Genomic DNA, 21611 nt, shown 5'->3' on the forward strand with positions numbered 1-21611 from the left:
AGTATTACTGATTATTGCGGCTTCGACTAAGGCGTGAGTTCTGCCTTTCAGCTTGACTTTCTACTATTTCTGACAAGTCTCCAGGATAGGAGATACAATTGGAGGAACTATAGAACTAGATAGGCACAAAATTATTCCACAGAGAGCCAACATAGCTTCCAAAAAACATGACAGCGTCTGTCGTTTCCATTTGATAATGCCTGTGTGGCAACATGATCAATCCAAGTAATAACAACAAGAATTACCGAATAAATTGGTCCGCAAAGCCCTCTCCAAGCCCGACCTTCTTATAGTGTTCCTTCGCAGTCTTCAATTTAGAAAACACATCCTCAATCCCAATCGCATTCCCCTCAGGATCAACGTAGATGTAAGCCCCCGTAACGTGGAACATAGTAATCATCTCCTCAACACCATCCGGAACCTCTAGGGTATGGATATCACCCGGGGGCTCATAGCTATACCCTCCTTCGTTGGCCCACCAGTCATGCTCCAGGTAATGCCACCGGCCCTTCAACGTTGTCGCATGTACGGGTCCGGTATGGCGGTGTCGACTCAAGATCCCGGATCGGCGCACCCGCAACAGATTCACGAAGTAGCCCTGTGACACCGAAAAGAGGAGGGGTCGGAACCAAACATCTGGGGCTTGAGGAACCCAGTACTTCTCGTCGTCGTCGATGGGATTGCCGAAGTTCAGGATTTTGGGGACGACGAGGTCTTCAACCACGTTTGGAAGCGGTTCGCCACGGTAGGGAACTGCCTCGGCGGAAGGACGTTGTTTGCTGTCGTTTGAGGACATACTAGGTGGATAAATTGGTAAAAGTATTTGTTCGAGGTTGGTTTTTTGAGGGGGAGCGTTCGATTTGGACAATAAATGGAAGGTTATCGACAAATATTAGTAATTGCTGTGGGTTAACAGGTTAGTTAGTTAGGCCTTGTTTAACCGGTTTAAATGACTTCGTCCGGACCCTTGGCTACGGAAACAATTCGGATCCCTGTCGGATGTCACAATATCCTCTGACAGAGTCAACATAAATTCGAGGACAAGAGGGTATTAGAGTAACTTAATTGAGATTGATATTTCTTGAGTGAATTTCCGGAATACTGTACTCTGTTGACTGGGGAAATGAACGGCAAGCGCAGTTCATGCTTATCGTTGTATTTCAGAATAAGATTCCAAGACTGCGTTTTCATTTTAGACAAGATGCGATGCCATACATTCCACGGTCGTTTTGTCACTTACAGTTTTATATGAGGATGTTGCTTTAAGAAGGATTTCTCATGTACACTGCCAAGTGTCAGGTAATCCAACGCGTCGACGTGGAAATGTCGCGAGAAGCCCCGCGGAGTTTCTTGGTTCTCAAACCCCCTCAACATCCGCCTTTCCCTCTTTCCTTTTCACTTTTCTCTTTTTCTCTTGCATTCTCTCGAACCAGCTTCATTATACCATTTTCCAACAATGGCTTCCCGAAGGGCATTATTCGTTATCGATATCCAGAACGAGCTTATCGCCGATCCCGAAACCCGCATTCCGAATCCTGAGCGGGTCATCAAGGCATCCGAAGAAATCCTCAAGGCTACTCGGTCAATCATTGACTTGAACAACAACCGTCCATCACCCTGGCTTATTGTCTTCGTACAGCATGAAGAGTTCCCGCCCGAAGGGACTATGTTGAGGGGCAGCAAGCCTTGGGAGCTCTTGTTTCATCTTCGTGCAAACCAGGAGGACGAGATACTGGTGGCGAAGAGCACAGGTATATATATGCCCCGAAACTCATGACGCGCGCCAGCTAATTCAGGTCTGCAGGAGACACCTTCGTGTCAAATCCTGATCTCGCTCAGAGCCTTCGTGATAAAAACATCACCGAGATTGTTGCGTTCGGTCTCCAGAGTGAGGGCTGCGTGGAGGCGACGTCCACAGGGGCACTGGCCGCTGGATTTGACGTGACCGTGCTCTCCGGCGCACATTCGACTTATGATAGCAATGGGAAAACCGCTATAGAGATTGAGCGTGAGGTTGAGCACCGCCTGTCCACTCGTGGGGCTCGTGTTGTTCCTTGGGAAGAGCAGATCTCTACATGGGCGGAACAGCCGTAGATTGTAGTCACTTGAGTACTGAAGTGCTAGATCCGGGAATTTAGGTTCTTCCGGACTATTAGTATGTCTTGAACGAAGATCATCGTTGCTTCTGGCACTTGAGTAATGTAGTGTCGGTGACATCTAGTGCTGGATGACCTTTCCCAGCCAGGTCCGACCTGCTGCGGTCATGGGGGACGGTCAGCAGCGTGGGAGTTCTTAATGGCGAGGTATGCGGGGCAGAGGATAAGTGATCATTAAGATCATTGCTGATGTGGGTGGTATAGATTCCAGGGATGGCAATGAGGCCGGCAGGAAGAACCTCACCACCTCCCAGATAGGCCGGTGTCCTGTCTAGTCGGTGGCTCACAAGGCCATAGCTATGCTGGGAAGAACCAGCACAAACTCGGGTGAGTACTGTATTGAAAATTATTGTAAGCCAGAGGACTAATGCAGCACAGCTTCATGGCAGAGAAGATTATCCCGCTGTCGCAGGCCGCCGAGGGCTACGAGCTATTCAACGCAATAAGGTGCAGAAGGTGGTGTTTGAGGTTGATCGATAAATCAATTGATGGATATGATTGATGGAGGTGTAGTGAATGAATGAATGAGTGAATGAATGAACGAATAAGTAGAAACATTGAAATCGACGAGAAAATCAATCATGGTGGTGGTCAGTCAATCAGCCAGTCCAGTCAGGCCCGCTCAATCTCAGCCCATTCTTTCTTTCTTTCCCTCTTCTTCTTCCCTTCTTCTCCCTCCATCGCTCCATCTCTCTTTCTCTCCTCCTCCACCTCTTCTTCTCTTCCCATCGCCATCCATCCTCTTCCCCCTTCCTCTTCCTCTTCTTCTTCTCTCTCCTTACTCTCTCCCGCTGCCCCTCCATCATCCCTGCCTCCGTCACGTTCCCCTCCCATTTCTCCACATCTCCGACCGACACTTCCACCGTCTCGGTAAGTCGCCTTCTGTACCAGCCAAAACACGCGTTCTGGTACCCAGATATTGCAGAGACTGATCATCGCGTGATTCGGCGATTTAGGCCTGACTCTTTTTCGCACCCACACCCGCGACCTTGAGCTTTCCGATCAAGACAAACTTCGTCACTTGACCCGCCTTCCAACACCATCCCTCCCCCACTCGACCACTCCGTTTCTACCTTTCTTCATCGATAAAATGGACCCCAACGAGATGCAGCAAAACGCTCAGGTTATGGATGAAACCATGGCCGACGCCTTCAACGACAACCTGGGCGAGGGCGACATGGAGGTCACTCCCAAGACCGAAGAGGAGTACGCGCAGTCGATGCTGACTCTGCGTGCCATCGTCTCGTCCAAGGAGGCCGGTGTCATCATCGGCAAGGCTGGCAAGAATGTCGCCGACCTGCGCGACGAGACTGGTGTCAAGGCCGGCGTGAGCAAGGTCGTCCCGGGCGTCCACGACCGGGTCCTGACCGTCACCGGTCCCTTGTCGGGCACTGCCCAAGCCTACGCGATCGTTGCCAAGGGTCTGCTGGAGGGAGCTCCGCAGATGGGCATGGGCGGCATCATGTCCAACAACGGCACCCACCGTAAGTATTTTCTCTTCTCTCATATCCTAGCTGCGAGGGCCTGGATGTACTGAATAAAATGCGCTAACCTACTAAAGCCGTCCGACTCTTGATCTCGCACAACCAGATGGGCACCATCATCGGACGACAGGGTCTGAAAATCAAGCACATCCAGGATGCTTCCGGGGTGCGCATGGTCGCACAGAAGGAGATGCTTCCTCAGTCTACGGAGCGAATCGTCGAAGTCCAGGGCACACCTGAAGGCATCGAGAAGGCCATCTGGGAAATCGGAAAGTGCCTCATTGATGACTGGCAGCGCGGCACCGGCACTGTGCTCTACAACCCCGCGGTCCGTGCGTCCCTGAGCTCGCCGCCGCTGAGCAACAGCAACCCAGTCGGTAGTGGTGGCAATGGTGGTAATGGTTACACCAGCCGTCAGTACAACCGCACTGGCAATGGTGCCGACTTCAGCGACAACGGTGGCTATAGCCGACGGTCCAACTCCGACGCTGGCACCCGTGGATACCCTCTCGTCACGGAAGATGGTGAGGAGATTCAGACTCAGAACATCAGCATTCCCGCGGATATGGTTGGATGCATCATCGGCCGGGCTGGCAGCAAGATCACTGAGATCCGCCGCAGCTCGGGAGCTCGCATCTCGATCGCCAAGGCTCCCCATGATGAAACTGGTGAGCGCATGTTCACGATCATGGGAAGCGCTCAGGCCAATGAGAAGGCTTTGTACCTTCTGTATGAGAACCTCGAGGCCGAGAAGACTCGCCGCAGCCAGCTGCCTCAGGAGTAAAACACTCTTGTAGACGAGAATTCTCTGGCCATGGTTCCATCTTGTGTTCTTTGACCTTACGACTTCTTCGGAGACTGTCGGTTACGACCAGCGGCGGTCATATGCTAGCGCTTTGTTTTTGTTGTCTCTTTTTTCGACTCTATTTCCTGATACCTGCTCTCTCACCGAAAAGAGGCAAATTTCTGCTGCGATGGACGGAGTTGTGCTCAAATCTTGCATGGTGTTCCTACCACATTCGAACTGAGTCGCACCCTTGATTTTGTCTCTCAATCCACTGATGCTGGCGTCGACACCTTCCATCCTCCAATCATCCAGCTACTTTTTGTCCCGATCCTCTCGCCTTCTGTTTTGATCCTTCGACTACCGTCACCTCCCTTTTTGCCTCTGGTTCCGCCGCCCTGTCCCTACCTCAAAATCTCTCTCCTTTCCCCCGAGACAAGATCAAATGATCCCTCGATCGAGGAGAAGGACGATCTTGTCCCGGCTCCGCCGCTTTCTCCTTCCAACCTCGTTTACACCTTCATCTTCTTTCAAATCCTGTCTCATTCCCAATTCTTTCCCCACGCTCTTGAAAACGCCTCGAAACCCTTAAAAAAAGAAAAGCACTCTTTATCTCTCTATTCTCTCTCTCCTAGTTCTCGCCTGAACGAACGCCCTTCCCTCGGTTTCTGCTTTCTCTTCCTCCCTGCCTCCTTTGTTTTTCTCTCAAGATCATATCTTATCTTACCTGGTATCCCCTTCTCATGTGTATGAATGTGGCTAGGGTGTGCCATAGTATATCGAAATATGATGAAACAATCCCAAAAACAGGAAGGAGACATGCATATGTATGGCATATAGATGTGATCTGGAATCCTTTTCCTTGCAACTTCTCGTAGCTGATGTTGTCTCGGAATTGAGTGAACACAGTAGATCTAGTGTATGGCTAAAACAAAGGTCTATTCTGTCCCTTTAAGTTGTTTGAGAATACTGTTGACGAAAGAGAATTTACTGTAACCCGTGGATTCTGTGCCATTTGCATCATTCGTAATATCAAAAGAAGAAGTCTACCTGAGAACATACTTCCATAAATCCGACATGCAAGGAAACCATAGAGGACAGGTAGAAGGTACACCGAACGAGAAACAAGAAAAAAAGAGGAAATGGCCACGAAGTAAGAACACGAGCGCGAGAACCCCCGAACAAGAAATCAATGAAACAAGGGCTTGCTATGCACATGAACATTGACGCCGATTGTGATAAATTGGTTGGTTTTTTTGTACAGGTGTGTCAGGGCTCCTTGAGACACATATCGAGGATGAGAGGGGGTCAACCCAGAACGAGAACAAGACTCCCAAGTAATATCATGCCGAATGTGGGAGAATGACCCTCGCTGAAGTGACATGCTGACTGAGACAACACAGCAGTAACTATTCATCGCAAAAATGTGCGTTGAAAACCTCGTCAGATGTATCGACATCGAAAAGAAGTGATGTACATGACATGTCAGGGCCAGCGGCTGGAAATGGACCTTGGAAGACACGACCGAACATATGCATACACAAGCAAAGGTGTCTAAGAAAGAAGCAGGCACAACATACATACATACAACGCCGATGGAAAAGAGGAATGATCAGATGCGAGGTCGCTGCGTAAACGAGTATCGAGAGGCGTGGTATGTCATGCATGGTTCGATTGGAACGAGGGCGTTCATGCAAATCTTTTGTTAATCAATGCTGTCGTCTAGATTCTTCCCTGCGTCATCTGGTGCAGCAGAAGACCGGTATTTGAGACCGAATCGCCGCGCGCCTAGGCTGTTGGTCCGGACTCGAGGTTGTTCGATGGGCGTGTAGCTGGATGCCATCTTGCCTGATGGGGCAGAGATGCGGGTCTGCGGCGCCTCTGGCTGGGGATAATTGGGACTGTCTTCTCCGCCAGATCCTTGTGCTGGGGAGTAGCCAGGCGACGCACCGTATCGGCGGGATCCAGCTTGAATATTGGAGCGGGATGTCGCTGGGGTGTAAGATGCGGGCGGAGGTGCGTAGCTGCGACGGTATGGCAGCCCGGACTGGGAGAGGGTTGAAGGGGTGCGAGGCAGTGACGATTGCGGCTGAGCTGGAGACGGTTGTGGGGGTTGATATTGAGGGGACTGAGGAGAAGACATGCCGAAGCCCTGACCGTGCTGTGCACCGGAGATGGATCGGGAGACTGAATGACCATGAGAGTAGCGCTGCTGTGGGGATTTGCCTGGGATGGCACTGGGTACGCCAGTTTCCGTCATAGCCCTTGAGAGTGAGCGAGAATGGGGACTTGTGGTCTCTTGGTTCTCCTCTTCGGCGGGCACTCTGCGGTTTCGGAGAGAGGTAGAGATGCGATGAAGACGGCTAGTCGGGGTAGGAGGGATGCTCGGAGTTTGAGGCGTCTTTGTCTCTGATGCAGTTTCGGTGGTGGAAAGGGCACTTGGAAAGGCCAAAGATGCTCTGCGTGATCCGAAGCGACGGGAGATGTGGGCGGAGCTCGGATGCCGTTCGGGCGCAGCCCCTTCCGGTTCGTGGCTAGCACTTCGTTGATATGCCGGTTGATATGACGGCTGATATGACGATTGGTACGACGGCGTTGGAGGCACCTGAGGGCTTTCGGGGCCATTTGACGGCTGGGCCTGTGCCGGCCCGTCACGACTGGTCACAGGCGAGCGGTTCCTCTTGAGCTGCTCATCCGACAAGGCCAGGCAGAGCTCCGTCAGACTGCGACACAGGCTGTCCGCTTTGCGTCTGGCCTGTCTTTCTGACGAGCTGTATCCGCCACCATTCACAACCGAGACGCTGCCCGATGGAGCTGTGTTGGCACCCAATATCCCGGAAAGATTTAGAGCGTCCGTGATCGTCGCCTCCAGGGCCGCGTACACGTCAGTGCTGAGGATGCCTTTGGCCTTTGCCAACGCAGACTGCAGCAGTGGATGTATTTGGTTCTGAGTCGAGCCATTTTCGGCGTCTGTTGTTGGGGTACTGATTTTGCGCCCGTGTTTGGGCGAGGAGGACAAGGTGGTCACGGTGGTGGTCGCAGTGCGCGGTCTCTCATGGGATGCGCCGGAGATCGCCGCTTGGGATGATGGAGGTAGTTTCCCTGTGATCTCTAGCTTTCGAATGCGAGACTTGAGGTCTTCTAGTTCATCCCAGACTGTAGATGGCGCGGTCGTTGATAATGTTGACTCGGTTCCATCTGCACGAGACCTTTCTCCATCCACCCGACCTCGCTCCGTCACTTCGGAGCCGGACGCTTGGCGACTGCTGCGAATAGTCGACAGCCCTGAATGGCGATATGGATGAGGATCATGGATGGACGATCGTCGTTCTCCGTTAAAAGAGGGGGATTGCGGAGAGGCATCTGGGCTCGAGCGACTGAATCGGCTGCGCGGTACACCGATGGTAGACCGCGGACCGGAGGCTAAGCCCGAGTATCGGAGGCGATTTGGATCGTCTAGTGGGTGAGCGGATGCTGAGGAATGTGCGAAAGAACTGTATGGAATGGTTGGAGAACCATTCTGCGAAAGCAAGGGGCTGTCGGCATTGGTGAGGCGTTGATCAGGGGAAGGAGTCTGCTCTTCGTCGCGGCGAGAAGTAGTAGTAGTCGGTGTCCGTAGACTTTGAGCTGAGTATCCGAGTCGCGACTGTGGGGGTTTTCTTGTCAGTCACCGAGCTTTTTCGGGGATGGTTGCTCAGAGCGCACGCAGCGCCCGCGGTGCTCCAAGTTGGACTGCGGCCACTCACCCGTCTAAAATCCGACCGACCTAGCGACTCGCGACGGGTCGAGTCGGACCTGGCGATGTTCAGGAAGATATCGTCGTTCCGCGGCCGACCCTGGTCGACGTCTGGAGCAGCGTTGTCTTGGCCCAGTCGGGCGAGGGCGCGGCCAGCGTCGCTCAGGATCCTGGTTTCGGAGTAGGCCACGCTCGAGGGCATGGTGGACCGTTTACATCAGGGCGCGAAGGGGTTATCAGGAATGGTCGGCATCTGGGGAGTGTTTCGTGGTGGTGGTGGTGGTCTTGGGGCGTGAAGAAATGGTGAGGCTGGGGAGAGGAAGCTCAGGCAGGATCGTCGAGCAGGAGCGGGAGTCTGGGTTGTGGGGGCCTCCGGGTCCAGTAACCGTGGAAGTACAGCAGGTACTATGTAGTACATTCGTGGTATGGGCACAACAAAAAGAAAGGAAACCCAGAAAAAAATTATTACAGGAAGAACAGTTGGGCAACAGAGGTGGATAGCGACAGTAATCACACTGGGAGCGTGCAGGGGATTGCAATGCCGACTGAGGTAGTTACTTTGTTTGCCTATAACTAGTTGACCAACCACCTCGGAGGAGCGTACCTAGTATACCTGTACCAACATAGCAGAATTTTCTCGGGAGATAGAAGACTTAGACATTTGAATACTTACTTCTTCGAACAGAATCCTCGATGATTCCACCAACAAACAAACTAATTCACCCGTGGTTCTGCTCGCTTCGAGCCGTGGTTTCGGGACGCGTGTCTGAAATCGTTGAATGCCCATGTCTAAATATATATCAAGTATCAACATTTTTACTTGATTGGGAAGATCGTATACTCTGCTGGGCTAGTTGCTTGATTGCATCTCAAGATCTATCAGCAAATGTAGAACAATTGTCTTTGGTTATTAACCCAGGGCTTACACCCGACCCTCCTGGGGGGTGAGCGATACATACTACATCTTACCAGATATAGTAATCCTCCTTGGCCCTCTTTAGCTTCTCAACGACCCCTGCCTGGATCTTCAGTGAGTGCTCGGCAGGGGTAAGCAACACGGGGCTGGAAGCGTTATCACCATTCAACGAGTCAGGTCCTGGCCTATATTAAGTACTAGGATGGCCTAATTTGGAGATACCGGCAGCCCAACGACAGTCTTGCGCTCTCTGTAATTTACGATTCATGGAGGGTGTATGCCGTTGTAGGGGCACCAGACAGAGTAGAGACCCTACCCTAGACTACCCGGCATTCATGTCCTAGATAACCTTCGTATGTTTGGCAGCAGCAGTACTATATCAATTGCACCTCCCTCTCTTACTTTCCTTCTATCTTCCACTTCAGCCACTCCCTTCTGTCACTTTCGAGACTCTGGCACGAGGAAACGGTGGAGCATGCGATCCGTTGAGCGAGGATCTGACGTGAAACAGTGCTCTCTTTGGCCTCACTAGAGCTATGCCATGCCCAGAACAGTCTATGCGCAATCATTTTTTTCTCGGACGAGGCTAATCTATCCACTAAAGCCCCGGCTCCAACTGCGCAGCTATCTCAGATACCTGTCCGATCAATTTCTTCAGAAGGGATTTCAATCGATGGTTGTGAGCCTCAACAAACAACCACCACATCCACGGTTCCGCCCGCACCGAGCCATGGTTTCAGTGCGCGCCCGATGGCCGACCCATCTAAAGATATTTCAAGCTTCAACCCAGCCCGGTTGAATGCAGGTGTTCGATGAATAGCCACGTCGGCCATTCCCGTTGGACCAGGGAAACCAAGGAAGGGTGTTACAGAAGACTCTGTAGCTCACCGAGACATAATTAAATTGGTTGGGGCCAGGGGTGATCTCGAGGGAAATAAGCTTGATCTGTGGCATTTGGGGGTCTAGCCATACCACACCGTCAACTCATGGACATGACCATACTACACTCGATTATTTTGACCCGGTCACATCGGTTGTCGGGTGAACGGGGTTTCGTCTCGTGGAATCATGAATCGAGGCTCTTTTTTTAGTTGTCGCATTCCACTCCACGTGGGATCCCGTGATCGCCAAGCTCCTAGCGTGTTTCACCATTGCGTTTCAGCTGGCATCGAAGCGCCCATCCCTGTTTCACGGGATGTCGTACGGCCAGGACTATCCATGGTTCTTTGCCCGCCCACCGTTCTCCCGGTCGGTTCCGTTCTTTGTGGGAAGTTAGTATTCTGAATTCTTTTTTTTTTGGTTGTTGTTGTTGTTGTTGTTTACTCCTACTGTTTGCGATTTATCGTTGGTTCGGCAAGAAGGGTCCCGTTCATCTCAGCCGAGGGAGACCCGTGCACAGGGACGGGACGGCTCATGTCCGAATTTGAATACAACACCCCCTGAAGGAGCATAGTCAAGGACATGGCCTCGATACTAGTACTGTAACCAGTGTAAAATATTCTGTGACGGTGGGGAAGAACTAATCGCACGCCATCGCCGTAATCCGACGCAGCAGCCTCTCAGCTGCTCCCGTTTGGCGCCAGCGCCCCCTATAATTAGAGTCAGTTGGTTTCATCTCGCCCCCAATGTGCCCAAGCCCCCCCCCTCAAGCCTTGGATCGGCGGCCCACTGTGTTAGTGACTGACTGAGATCGATCGTGGGTTATACCTTTCTTTCTTTCTTTCCCTTCTTCGTCCATCTTTCTTCTTCTTCTTCTTCTCCACGACTTACCCACCCACCCACCATCCATACACCAGATAGGGACGGGCCCTCTTTCACCTTCCTCTCTCTCTTTCTGTCATTCCCCGGAGGAAGGACCATCGCTGCGAACCCTCAGCCACCCGCCTGGACTGAAGGTTTCTTATTTTTTTTTTTTCTGTCATTCATCTTCACTCTTTACATCTCGACTATCCAAAACCCCCCCCCAGAGACATTCGGCCGATCCCTGGGCCGAGAATTCCTTCTGGTATGTGAGCGCCCAGTCTCGATCCCACCAGACCCCGACACCCAAATCCCACCTGGCGACACGGCCCTTCCGTGGTGACGACTCGTGCCTGCAGAGAATCAGTTCTGTTGTGCATGGGCGCGGATCATCGATTTCAACCCTTGCAGCTCGCAGCTTGCCACTGACGCCCTTTGCTTCCCAGAAAACCCCCATCTTGCGCCGGTAGCAATCATCGATCCCGAATGCCACCACTGCCCCCTCGAGCAAAGTGATTTCTCGGTTTCAAAAGGGCCGTGGCCTTGTAACCCCCACGCCTCGAGAGATCTCAAAATCATGCCAGTACAGACCAGTCCACCGTCCTTGCTGGACTCGTTCCCGTCCTTTATGTCGGTGTATGGTGGACTGCCCCCGCGCTACAAGGAGGAAGACAGTAGCATCCAGCCTCTTCAGGTCCCATCCCATATTCCTGTCGATACACGTCGCCTTCATCCCTCTGCTCATCGCGAAAGCGTGTCGTCTACAACGACGGCATCAACCGAATCTTCGCCGACCACGACGGTCTCGCCCTTTGACTCGCCCGCCGGCGGTGATATCTCCCCCAGCTCATCCCCGGAATCCCCCACGGCGATGCCCATGTCATACCCTAAATTCACGCCGTTTGCTGCTCGTCATGTCGAGCCTGCATCGCATCCATCCCTATCAACGGACGTGCCCCGGCTGTCGCCCAACCCGTCCACCAATGCACTCTCCAGCCCCAGCTCTCCAGGGCGACGAGCTCGGAATTTGAAGAACCTATCACTGCGGATGCCTCCACCATCACAGGGGCGGCCTCCTATTGCCACCGCTTCCGTTGTGGAGACGACTTCCAGTCACCATCTGTCGGGCCCGCCTTCTCCCATCCAAATTCCTCCCAAGAGTTCTCGGCGGCGACCCGCAAACCTTACTATACGGACACCAGGATTTGACAAATCGTTCTCCAATCATGCCGTTGACGTGGTCCCTCCCACCCCTCTGGGACCACAGCAATCCCTACGGCACACCGAATCGACGCCGTCCTTGGCGTCGATCACGTCGCCTTGTTTCGCCCCCACAGGAGGGATGAACCTTCCACGCCCGATGACGCACCATGGTGCCCATCTATCCCCGGGCGCATCTTCAGAGGATACAACGTCCCCGCTAACGTCTCTTCCTGACAATGGATCTACCTTCTCACATTGCGTGCTGCATGAACTAGAAGAAGAGGATGATCATATCGACTCCCGGGAATCGACTCGCAAGAAGGATCGAGGCTATCCGGATGGGCCAATCCGGATTCACGACTCGGGAGTGTATCTGTACTTGGAACCGACCGCCGAAGAGGCCGCCAAGTTTGACGTCGTGGTGAATGTCGCGAAGGAAGTGGCAAACCCGTTCATCACCACCAAGGAGGAACGAAATGACACGGTCATGAGCACCTGGCGCAACGCCTCGATGGCCTCGAATCGGTTCTCCAGCGGCGATCCTCACACCGCAATGTCCGAAGTATCCTTCAAATCGGCATTTGAATTTCAACCCCCTGACTGTGACTCGGGTACCCCGACCACGCCAACCCCGACTTCTGCAAACCCCACACCGGAATATATCCATGTTTCATGGGATCACAACTCCGAGATTCTGGACGACCTGCTCCCTCTATGCGAGCTCATCGACGGTCGGATATCCCAGGGCAAGAGGGTTCTTGTCCACTGCCAGCTAGGTGCCAGTCGCTCGGCTTCCCTGGTGATCGCCTATGGTCTGTATAAAAACCAACACTTGGACTTCAACTCGATGTATGAGATGGTCAAAGAACGCAGCCAGTGGGTGGGTCCAAACATGAGCCTCATCTACCAGCTCACGGACTTTCGGTCACGGTTAATGCGAGCACCGCCATCGCGCCCTCCTCCTCAGGAGTGGTTTGTCAATGGCAACCGCAGGAGCTCTGAGCCCCAGCACCCTCAGGCCCAGCAGGCAACTGCAAATATGGCCGCCGCCGACTCGACAGCAAGCCGCCGGCCACCTTTCCGTAAACTGGCCCAGGCGCCCTCGCTGGGCTGTTTGAATGTTTCTTCGACGAGCTCCATGCGACCGACCACCAGCGACGGACGGGGTATGCCCAAGTCACCGTCACCCAAGCGCAGCCTCTCCCCGCGCCCATTGCCATTCCGCCAAAAGTTCCAGTCTATTGCACCCGCCTCGGGCTCGGGTCGACGACGCGGCCTGGCCCGCATCAGCAGCTGCGAACCCCTGATCCAATCGCATGTGTTTATGCGCGATGCGCCGAATCCAGAACCGGCCTTGTTTTCTCCCAGAACCACCGACTTTCTTGCACCACCATCTTTCGTACCACCATTACTTCGGCCTCCTCCGTCCCGGGGCAACTCTCACATTCCAGATGCTCCTCAACCCATGCAGCTCACACCTGAACCGGTCGATCCACGCTCCCCTCCCTCGGGCGGCGAGCCTCTGATCATGAGAAATATTGATGAATTTCTGTAATTGTGCGACCAACCAGTCTTCTGGCTCCGGTCTGAAACGATTCCATGACTTTGACATCGGCATATGTCTTTGCTTGTCCATTCGGGTGGACTCTTTTGTTCATCATGAGCCCAAGGGTTCTTTTTCATTTCAATTTGCGCTATTTTACCTTTCCACGTCATTATCCATCATGATCATGACTTGCATGACCAAAGCGGGCTTTGCTTTGCATTTCGACTTTTTTTTTGGACTCTCTTCAGTCCACGGGTTTTGCCCGGACTACTCCATCGCTTGCCTTTTTCTCATTTTTCCTTTTTGTTCTTATGTCATGGCGTCTCGGGTGTCAAAACGGACACGAAACTCTTGATACCAAGCGCGGCTGCGAAAGACTCCATGTTATCTTTCGGCAGGTCTGCGCATAACTGTAATATTATTGCGGAGGAATTGAATACCTACCTCTCATGTTGATGAAGAATTCAGCATTATTGTCCATACCGTCAGTTTTGCCTCGCGTAACAATAGATGGCTCTTGATTTCACTGTGTACACACTTTTGTAGTTGGAGCCGGAGTTTGATAAGATGTGATAAGAAGCCTAACGTCATGCCCGAACCACCGATTTTTTTCTCGCCCACTGCCACTGTTCCAATGGCCGACTCGCCCCCGACCTATCTCTCGCCCAGCGAGTTGGGCTCAAAGGATTAGTACGTGCGTCTTTTCTCTGCATTGCAAGTTCAAAAATAGCCCATGTGTTTGTGGCATAACCTCATCACCCGCGATTGCACTCGCGAGGAGGGGCATCTCTTCGCGTGCCAGCTACCTACACTGGCTGTTCTTCCTTTTCTTATTAAAAGGAAATAATCGAATAGAGACAGAAGCTAATCTACTCTCCAGCTGGGAAGCATACTACGCACGCACACTCGCGCATCTCTCCCAATCGCAACCACCCAACTCATCATCCACCATCACCACCACCACCACCGATATCACTCCCAATGCACCATCCACAGAGATTGACGACTCGGACAGCGCCTCCGAAGTAAACGACGACGACGACCCCGGCACATCATGGTTCTCCGAACACAACGCGCCCCAGAAAGTGCTCCGCTTCCTCACCTCGAAATCCTTCCCGCTGTCCCCGCGCAACACCCTCCGCCGCCGCGGCCATTCGTCCTCACCCACCCTGCCACACCAGCCCAGGATCCTCGACCTGGGCACAGGGAATGGGAGCATGCTAGCGCTGTTGCGCAAAAAGGGCGGGTTCGTGGGTGAGATGGTGGGCGTGGATTACTCGGCGAGAAGCGTGCAGTTGGCGCGGGAGTTGCAGTCCGCAAGGGGTCATTCTGCCTATCATACTGATGACGAGGATGAGTCTGAGTCTGATGAGGATTATGATGAAGGGGAAGATGAGGAAGTGGGTGAAGAGCAGGATCCGAACGCTGCTGCGAAAGAGGAGACTGTGCTTGCTCGCCCCGAGCCCGGAAAAGAAGCTACGGCGGAGGCAGTCGGCATCTCGGCAGACACAGATGAGAACCAAACTCCGCAGGAGATCCGCTTCGAGGAATGGGATATTCTCGGCTCGACCGCACAGCTCTCCGAGACCGGCACGCCGTCGTCCGCACCACCACCCGCGGACCAAAAACTAGACTGGTTCCCCTATGAAACGGGCGGTTTCGACATTGTCCTCGACAAGGGCACATTCGACGCCGTGTCTCTCTCAGACGACGCAAAGGACACGCGCGTCTGCGAGCGGTATCCGCGTATTGCGCGGCGGTTGGTGCGCGCAGGCGGGTTTGTGGTCGTGACCAGCTGCAATTGGACGGAGGAGGAGCTGGTTAGTTGGTTTGTCGGGGGTGGTCATGATCAGGGGGGCAATGATAGATTGGTTGTTTGGGGAAGGGTGGAGTATCCCCGGTTTCGGTTTGGGGGGCATGAAGGGCAGGGGGTGAGTACGGTGTGCTTTCGGAGGGTTGTGCAGTAGGTAGACTATAGCATCAAACTGCATCTTTTAAGCCTCGTCCTATACATACTCAAATCGCATGAGTTTCTTGGGTAAGCGGCTTGTAAGTAGATAAATCTTGATTGTCGTTGAACAATTGGTCCCTATGAACATGATCTGATCTATATCCTAGCCCTACCGGGATTGCTCTGTCTAGACCTCTATCAAGCTATTGTCCACGTCCCGAAACACACAACGCCATCCCATGAAACCGAGCACCTACCCATGCATCTCCATAAAGTCATGATTTCTTCCTCAACACCGCAATAACACACCACCTCCTCCTCATCCCCGGCCCCTCACCTTCCCTCCTCGGAGCCCACTCCCTCCACACCTCGGCCCCATCATCCCCCGTCGTCATGCAATCCCGCTCATGGATGCGCTCCACCTCCAACCCCAGACTCACAGCCGTCTCAAAGAATCCCGCCACAATCTCTCGGCCCGTGTGGAAGTTCGCGACGACCCAGACGCAGCCGCCCGGGGCGAGAAACCATAGCATCGAGCGCGCGAGGTTTTCATGCTGCGAGCGCATCCAGTAGCAATCTGCGGCGATGATGCGGGTGAAGTGGGCTTTGTGTGCGACGGAGAAGGGGTCTGATAGGATGCCCCATTCGTGGGGGACTATGGCGACGGTGCTGGAGCTTGCGCCTCGGTGCTGGAGATTGTGGGTCATGTTGAAGGCGATTGCGCCGGATAGGGCTGGCGAGGAGGGGTGATCTGTAACTGTGACGGCGGCGGCGTTGGATAGAGCACTGATGACGGAGGGGAGAGCGGCACCTAAAAGATGTATAGCATCGTATTAGTCGAAGTTACTGGTTTTCATAGCTCAAACGCAATTGAACTTCAGAAAGAAAAAAAACTCACCAGCACCAAGCTCCAGCACTCTCTCGCCATCAACATTCCACATCTGCGCCTCTGCCTTGCCGGCGGCAGCGTCCTCCACCCCCGCAGCAATCACCATGCCCGCATTCCACAAGAAATGCGCAAACAGCTTCCGTCCCTCTTCGACGGGATTCTGATTCAGGCCGTCCTTCCTGTCGCTCAGTCCCGCCGCGATCTCCTCCGACCGGTTGTGGCTCTGGCCCGGGTACGTGGGCACCATGATTTCGAGATCGCCATACCTCGGCGACGCGTAGAGAAGGTGCTGGCCGGGATCGCCGTGGAAGGAGGGGGCATCGTCGGGGAAGAGGTGAGGGAGGAAGGCGCCGAAGACATCTTCAGGCTCTTCCTCGTCGGGTAGGTTGGGGGCTGGCGTGGAGGTGTTGCTGGGAGGAGGGCGGCGGGCCGGTCGGACGCGGGACTGAAGCATTTCCTCTTATCTCCAGGGGGAGCATACTGCGTCGCAAGGGTTCGTGGAAGAATCTGGACGACCATCTACCGTGTTTGCATTGTTTGTTTATGTCCTCCACTCAGGATTCCCCCGCCTGGCCAACCCGAGGTATGTACGTGGATCATTACGAGGGACCGGAGGAGAGCTGCTCCTTCACCTGGATTATTTTGGTCTTGCCCGTCCAGGATCAGCAGTGCACCATGCCAGATCCAGCACGGCTGATGCAGGCATGCGGGATGGGGCGAGAGGAATGTGCCAGAACCAGGCACCGATAGCCCCCTTTCGCTGCCGCAGGGCGAGCTCGAGCTCCCTGACGGACTAGGGCGGATGCAGGAAGGATCCGCGTGCTGCCGGGAGCGTGGGCAGGACAGACAGTCGAAGGGGAGGCTCATCAGGCCACCGACCGTTCATAGTGAGGACACCGTCAGGACCAGTGCAGTAGGGCCATTGGTGTTGTCGACCAAGTGGTGTGTCTCTGTCCCAAGAACCACTCGGACCATCACCTGATCGGGTGATGTCATGTGGCCCACTTCCAAGGCAAGCACATAGTCTGACTCAGCCCTCCTGGGAAGTTATTTCCCTCGTCTGGACGGGTGATCGTCAGGCAACGGGGGATTTCTGGTCGTGACTGAGGAGGGACTCCAAGAAGAGGACTGTAAGACATAGGGATCCGAGGCGTAGAGGCCATATATGTGTCCACCACAGCGGAACTCCTTCCGAACCACGGGATCGTCTCCCCTGGGATGCCCGTCAGGTCGAGAAGCGAAACTGTGGGTCGAGCGCGTCACACGCTGTCCAGAACATTCACACCACGGATACCATCACCACCACCCCCCGATTTCCAATCGTCTCCCGGTCTTCGTCGAGGGAATCACCAGAGACACTCTCTTCTCAATCGACCGAACACACTCATCTGCCTCCGACAAGAATAATCCCGCTGGACAATACTGCGCCGATCTAGACCCCCCGCATGCTCACCCAAAAAGGCCCCCGCAAAGAGTGAGCGATTTTGGTGGGCCAGACCATACCGGATCGTTGTACGGTACCATTTCGCTCCCTCCTCTCGCCTTTTTTTTTTCCCTCCTCACACTTTCCTTCTTCTTACTCCTCCCATCTTCCGCCCATTCATTCATCTCGCTTTGCGGTCTTTGCACTCGATCTCTCTCTCACAACGACAACGTGGCTTCTGCTCAACTCGACTTGGATCCACCCCACCACCGCCACGACCCGCTCACTTTGTCTAGCCGCCCACGCTGCTGCACTGCCTGCCTGCCCTGAATTGAGGGCCTCTCTCTCGTCCCTGCGGGCTTTCCGACTCTCGATTGCCAACCGCACTCTCAATCTCTCTGATCATGGCTTCGTTCAAGGTATGTGTTCCGACGCGGTGATCCCTCAATTTTTTATTATTATTATTTGGTTGGTCGCGTCGCTGACGATTTGGCCCCTTCGCCCTTCAGGAATTGTCCTTTTCCCGCCCACTCCCCAGTCCCAACCAGCGAGCCCACGCTCACTCGATCTCGTTGGGTGCCGTCAATGCCCATCACCGCGTCACTCGCCGCAAGAGTGTCACCACCGCTGCCGTTAATGCCGCCGCCGCGGTCGCGGCCTCGCTCAAGGACTCCGGAGAGGCCGCGTCGCTCCCTCTAGGTTCCCATCGCCGCAGCCTCGGTGGGCGCAAGGGACTAGAATCCAGCTCGGTCGGAACGGCTCCTGGGTATCTGTCTCAGGGCCTGCACAGTCCCAGCCAGGAACCCCCGGTCGCTCGCAAGTCCTCCCCCAGCCAAGCGGACGAGGCAGACGCGAACCTCAAGAACCGGAACCGCCGGGCCAGCGAGGGCGCCCATCTGCTGAAGGGCGATGGAAAACGCTCTATGGCGGATCTTCGCTGCGATCGCTGCGGGAAAGGGTACAAGCATGGCAGCTGCCTGTCCAAGCATATGTGTGTATCCTCCCCGGCCGTCTCTTTCTTGCTCGATCGGAAATATGCACCATGTCGGCTCTGTGCAGGTCGCCCTCGTGGTCATTCACCTTTCTCCCCTTCAAAATCCCCTCCCACTTGTTTTTTTTTTCTTCTCTGGCAGTACGATTGACCTGTGGTTTTTTTGTGGCATCTTAGGTGGGAGCACGACCCAGCATGGGCGATTACCTCGAAACTACTCATTTCCAAGCACCAGCAGGTGCAGCTCCTGGAGGCCGCCAGCGTCCTGGTCACCATGAACGTGGACGAGCCCTCCGATGACTCCGCCGAGGCGGAATCAGTGCGATCGTCCGTGTCCCCCGACGCATCGTCCCAGGTGCGTGATGGTCTCAGCTCGGCAGAGACCACGCCGCCGCCGCTGGATGAGCGGGAAGAGGACGACGACTATGAGATGTCTGGCGTGCCATCCCAGTGGACCAAGCGGCCCAGCATCGGCAACCTGTCGGCCTTCTCCCGCTCCTACCAGCAGTCGATCCCCTCCAGCTCCTATACGGGCAGTGCTCCGCTGCACTCGCCGGCCTTCTCCTCCCACTTCCGACACTCGAGCATCGATACGCGTCCCTCGACCGCCGACACTCGATTGCACGAGGATGACGAGGCCGAACTGGCTGCTGCCATCGGTCTCTGCAATTTCGGTACCCCGCGCACTGGGCCCGTCTCCATGACTCCCGATGTGCCCCCCGTGCCCCCACTGCCGGCCCGCTTCCTCGACTCCAGCAGCCACCCAAGCAACGTCGGAGAAACCACCGAGCCCGCTCGCCGGGACTCCGAGGCCAACATCTTCCTCCCGACCTCTCTCAACCCGTCTCTGTCGTACAAGGTGTCGGACGAGCGTGAAGTCCGCCCTGGCAGCGCCGCGGCCCGCGAGTCGCGTCATCGCCGCAACGCGGACGTGGACTTTGGCAGTCGCTCCGCCCCGGCTGATGACGACGACGACGGCGTCTTCGGCCTGATGGAAGAGTGATTTCTTCCTCCTCTCTCTTCTGGTCAGAGCCGGACAACGGGTCCCCCCCCTTTTAACTAAACCCCTCTCTACCAAACGACCCCTTTTTCACGACCATGTACGAGCTTGAGCGATTTCCTTTTTTTGGTTCTTTCTTGTTCAGAAATCTTGCAAACCCACCCTGCTAAATTGGCAAACCACTCTCTGCAGCCCACCTCAATTGATGAGACGGTTCATCAGAGATTCGAGTTTTCCTCTCAGGCGTGTACATCTTCTCTCGGGACTTCTTTCCATCCCATGTATCATGTCTCCTTGGCCACTGGTTTTTATTTTTATTTTTATATTTTTTGGTCCTTTTCGGACCTCTTATCCCGGAAACCCATAAATGTGGCCCATTCGTTGGCCGGCGCATACCCTGTTTGTTTGTTTTTTTCTTTCTTTTTGTTGTCTCGCATCATCACCACCAGTATACTCAATACTCATACTCGCATCCCCGTCAACATCATCTTTGTTTCCTTGCCTGCTCGGTGTCCACTCACATACTCATATAAACCCCAAACTCCAACAAACAATCCCCTCCACACTATCCACCCACCCCCTCTTGTGTGTCTCTGTCCGCTTCTTGTTTCTCGATACGTCTCTGTCGCCATGCCATGGAGAACCTCCCCCCCTGTTGTCTACTCTTCCGGTCCTGCTCTGCGGATCGGCGCACGATGAATATAACGCATGAAATCATAGTCTTTTCTTCTTGTCTGTATACACTGTATACTGTAAGGTGCAGGGCACACCCTGGTAGATTGAATCGAGAGAGCACATGTGCTTATGTCCACATCCCGCACCTGGGGAATTGAGGAGCTACGTACATCTAGATCTACATCTACAGTACATCCAGATCCAACCACGTGCAATCACACTCTCCAGCGGAAAATACACCCGCTCCCCGGCGAGTGGTGGAAAAAGAACGTTACCCTAGACTCACGAGCCAAAACCCTAACTCAAACCCAAACAAGAGAAAATAATGGTATGTAGGAGAAGAAAGGTGGACAGAACCAACACCACAGGAAGGAAGGGGAAAAAAAAAAACCTGCCGACGCCTGGGGTATCTCAAGACGACAATAATACAAAACTGCGCAAAAATACAGGACACTAAAACCAAAAAGAAACCATCCCCGAGCGCGCAGTAGTCAGGTGGTTGGTCGAATTCGCCGCCGGCCTCTCCTCCTCCCCCACCCAGGTCATTCTCCCAGCGTGCTTTACCCCCACAAGCCACAATAGCGACAACAGGCCCAAGCTCCAGCTAGTCACCAACCCTTCCCCCGCTTTTTTTTTGTGTCCGATCCCCCCTCATCGCCGAAGCGATCCACCCGTCCCATGTGATGTGGGTTTTGGTGCTATCATTGGCGGATTGTTAGGCTTCTGTCAGCAGCGAATAGTGGTAGGCTGAGCTGAGCTGGGTGGGTTTGTGGATGTGAGAAGAGATGTCGGTCGATATGCCGATATTGCGAGATGAGGATGTGTGGATGTGAGGTGGGTTGATGATCTGCCGAAAGCAATACGACCATATGTACGTATTGGCATGATGTGATGTGATCGGATGATGAACAAATCCTTGGAGCTTTGCGCCAATCAGCAGGGAATAATGATCCAGAGATCAGAGCAAGGTAGTTTCATGGTTGATCTTTTTTGTGTAGATGTTTGTCACAAGGTCGGCAGTCACTGTTCGGTGCTGGATCATGGCCTGAAGTCGGTATCATGAGTGTTGATGGCGTAAGGCGAAGTGAGATGAAATGATGAGAAGAACCTATCGAGG

At 54.0% G+C, this 21611-nt stretch overlaps 8 protein-coding genes across 8 annotated transcripts; 5 read left to right on the plus strand and 3 right to left on the minus strand.

The window, feature by feature from the left end:
* Nucleotides 1-241: 241 nt before the first annotated feature.
* Nucleotides 242-796, minus strand: PFLUO_LOCUS6929 (uncharacterized protein; the record flags this gene model as incomplete). The annotated part of the gene is made up of 1 exon (XM_073784519.1): nucleotides 242-796. One exon carries the CDS (start codon nucleotides 794-796, stop codon nucleotides 242-244), a length of 555 nt encoding a protein of 184 aa, XP_073640967.1.
* A 660-nt stretch (nucleotides 797-1456) lies between these two features.
* PFLUO_LOCUS6930 (uncharacterized protein) lies at nucleotides 1457-2094 on the plus strand (the record flags this gene model as incomplete). The annotated part of the gene is made up of 2 exons (XM_073784520.1): nucleotides 1457-1751; nucleotides 1805-2094. The coding sequence occupies 2 exons, from the start codon at nucleotides 1457-1459 to the stop codon at nucleotides 2092-2094; spliced, it is 585 nt and encodes a 194-aa protein (XP_073640968.1).
* A 1152-nt stretch (nucleotides 2095-3246) lies between these two features.
* Nucleotides 3247-4424, plus strand: PFLUO_LOCUS6931 (heterogenous nuclear RNP-K like protein; the record flags this gene model as incomplete). The annotated part of the gene is made up of 2 exons (XM_073784522.1): nucleotides 3247-3640; nucleotides 3718-4424. The coding sequence occupies 2 exons, from the start codon at nucleotides 3247-3249 to the stop codon at nucleotides 4422-4424; spliced, it is 1101 nt and encodes a 366-aa protein (XP_073640969.1).
* Nucleotides 4425-6129: 1705 nt separating this feature from the next.
* PFLUO_LOCUS6932 (uncharacterized protein) lies at nucleotides 6130-8362 on the minus strand (the record flags this gene model as incomplete). The annotated part of the gene is made up of 2 exons (XM_073784523.1): nucleotides 6130-8070; nucleotides 8171-8362. 2 exons carry the CDS (start codon nucleotides 8360-8362, stop codon nucleotides 6130-6132), a joined length of 2133 nt encoding a protein of 710 aa, XP_073640970.1.
* Nucleotides 8363-11393: 3031 nt separating this feature from the next.
* On the plus strand, nucleotides 11394-13574 carry PFLUO_LOCUS6933 (tyrosine/serine/threonine protein phosphatase; the record flags this gene model as incomplete). The annotated part of the gene is made up of 1 exon (XM_073784524.1): nucleotides 11394-13574. The coding sequence occupies one exon, from the start codon at nucleotides 11394-11396 to the stop codon at nucleotides 13572-13574; it is 2181 nt and encodes a 726-aa protein (XP_073640971.1).
* A 625-nt stretch (nucleotides 13575-14199) lies between these two features.
* Nucleotides 14200-15532, plus strand: PFLUO_LOCUS6934 (Protein-lysine N-methyltransferase efm4; the record flags this gene model as incomplete). The annotated part of the gene is made up of 2 exons (XM_073784525.1): nucleotides 14200-14255; nucleotides 14446-15532. 2 exons carry the CDS (start codon nucleotides 14200-14202, stop codon nucleotides 15530-15532), a joined length of 1143 nt encoding a protein of 380 aa, XP_073640972.1.
* A 27-nt stretch (nucleotides 15533-15559) lies between these two features.
* Nucleotides 15560-16859, minus strand: PFLUO_LOCUS6935 (uncharacterized protein; the record flags this gene model as incomplete). The annotated part of the gene is made up of 3 exons (XM_073784526.1): nucleotides 15560-15571; nucleotides 15885-16327; nucleotides 16415-16859. 3 exons carry the CDS (start codon nucleotides 16857-16859, stop codon nucleotides 15560-15562), a joined length of 900 nt encoding a protein of 299 aa, XP_073640973.1.
* A 1373-nt stretch (nucleotides 16860-18232) lies between these two features.
* PFLUO_LOCUS6936 (uncharacterized protein) lies at nucleotides 18233-19822 on the plus strand (the record flags this gene model as incomplete). The annotated part of the gene is made up of 3 exons (XM_073784527.1): nucleotides 18233-18247; nucleotides 18338-18819; nucleotides 18997-19822. 3 exons carry the CDS (start codon nucleotides 18233-18235, stop codon nucleotides 19820-19822), a joined length of 1323 nt encoding a protein of 440 aa, XP_073640974.1.
* Between the last annotated feature and the right edge of the window lie 1789 nt (nucleotides 19823-21611).

This window comes from Penicillium psychrofluorescens, assembly GCF_964197705.1.
Source record: "Penicillium psychrofluorescens genome assembly, chromosome: 4".
In the NCBI taxonomy this organism is placed as follows: Eukaryota; Fungi; Ascomycota; class Eurotiomycetes; order Eurotiales; family Aspergillaceae; genus Penicillium; species Penicillium psychrofluorescens.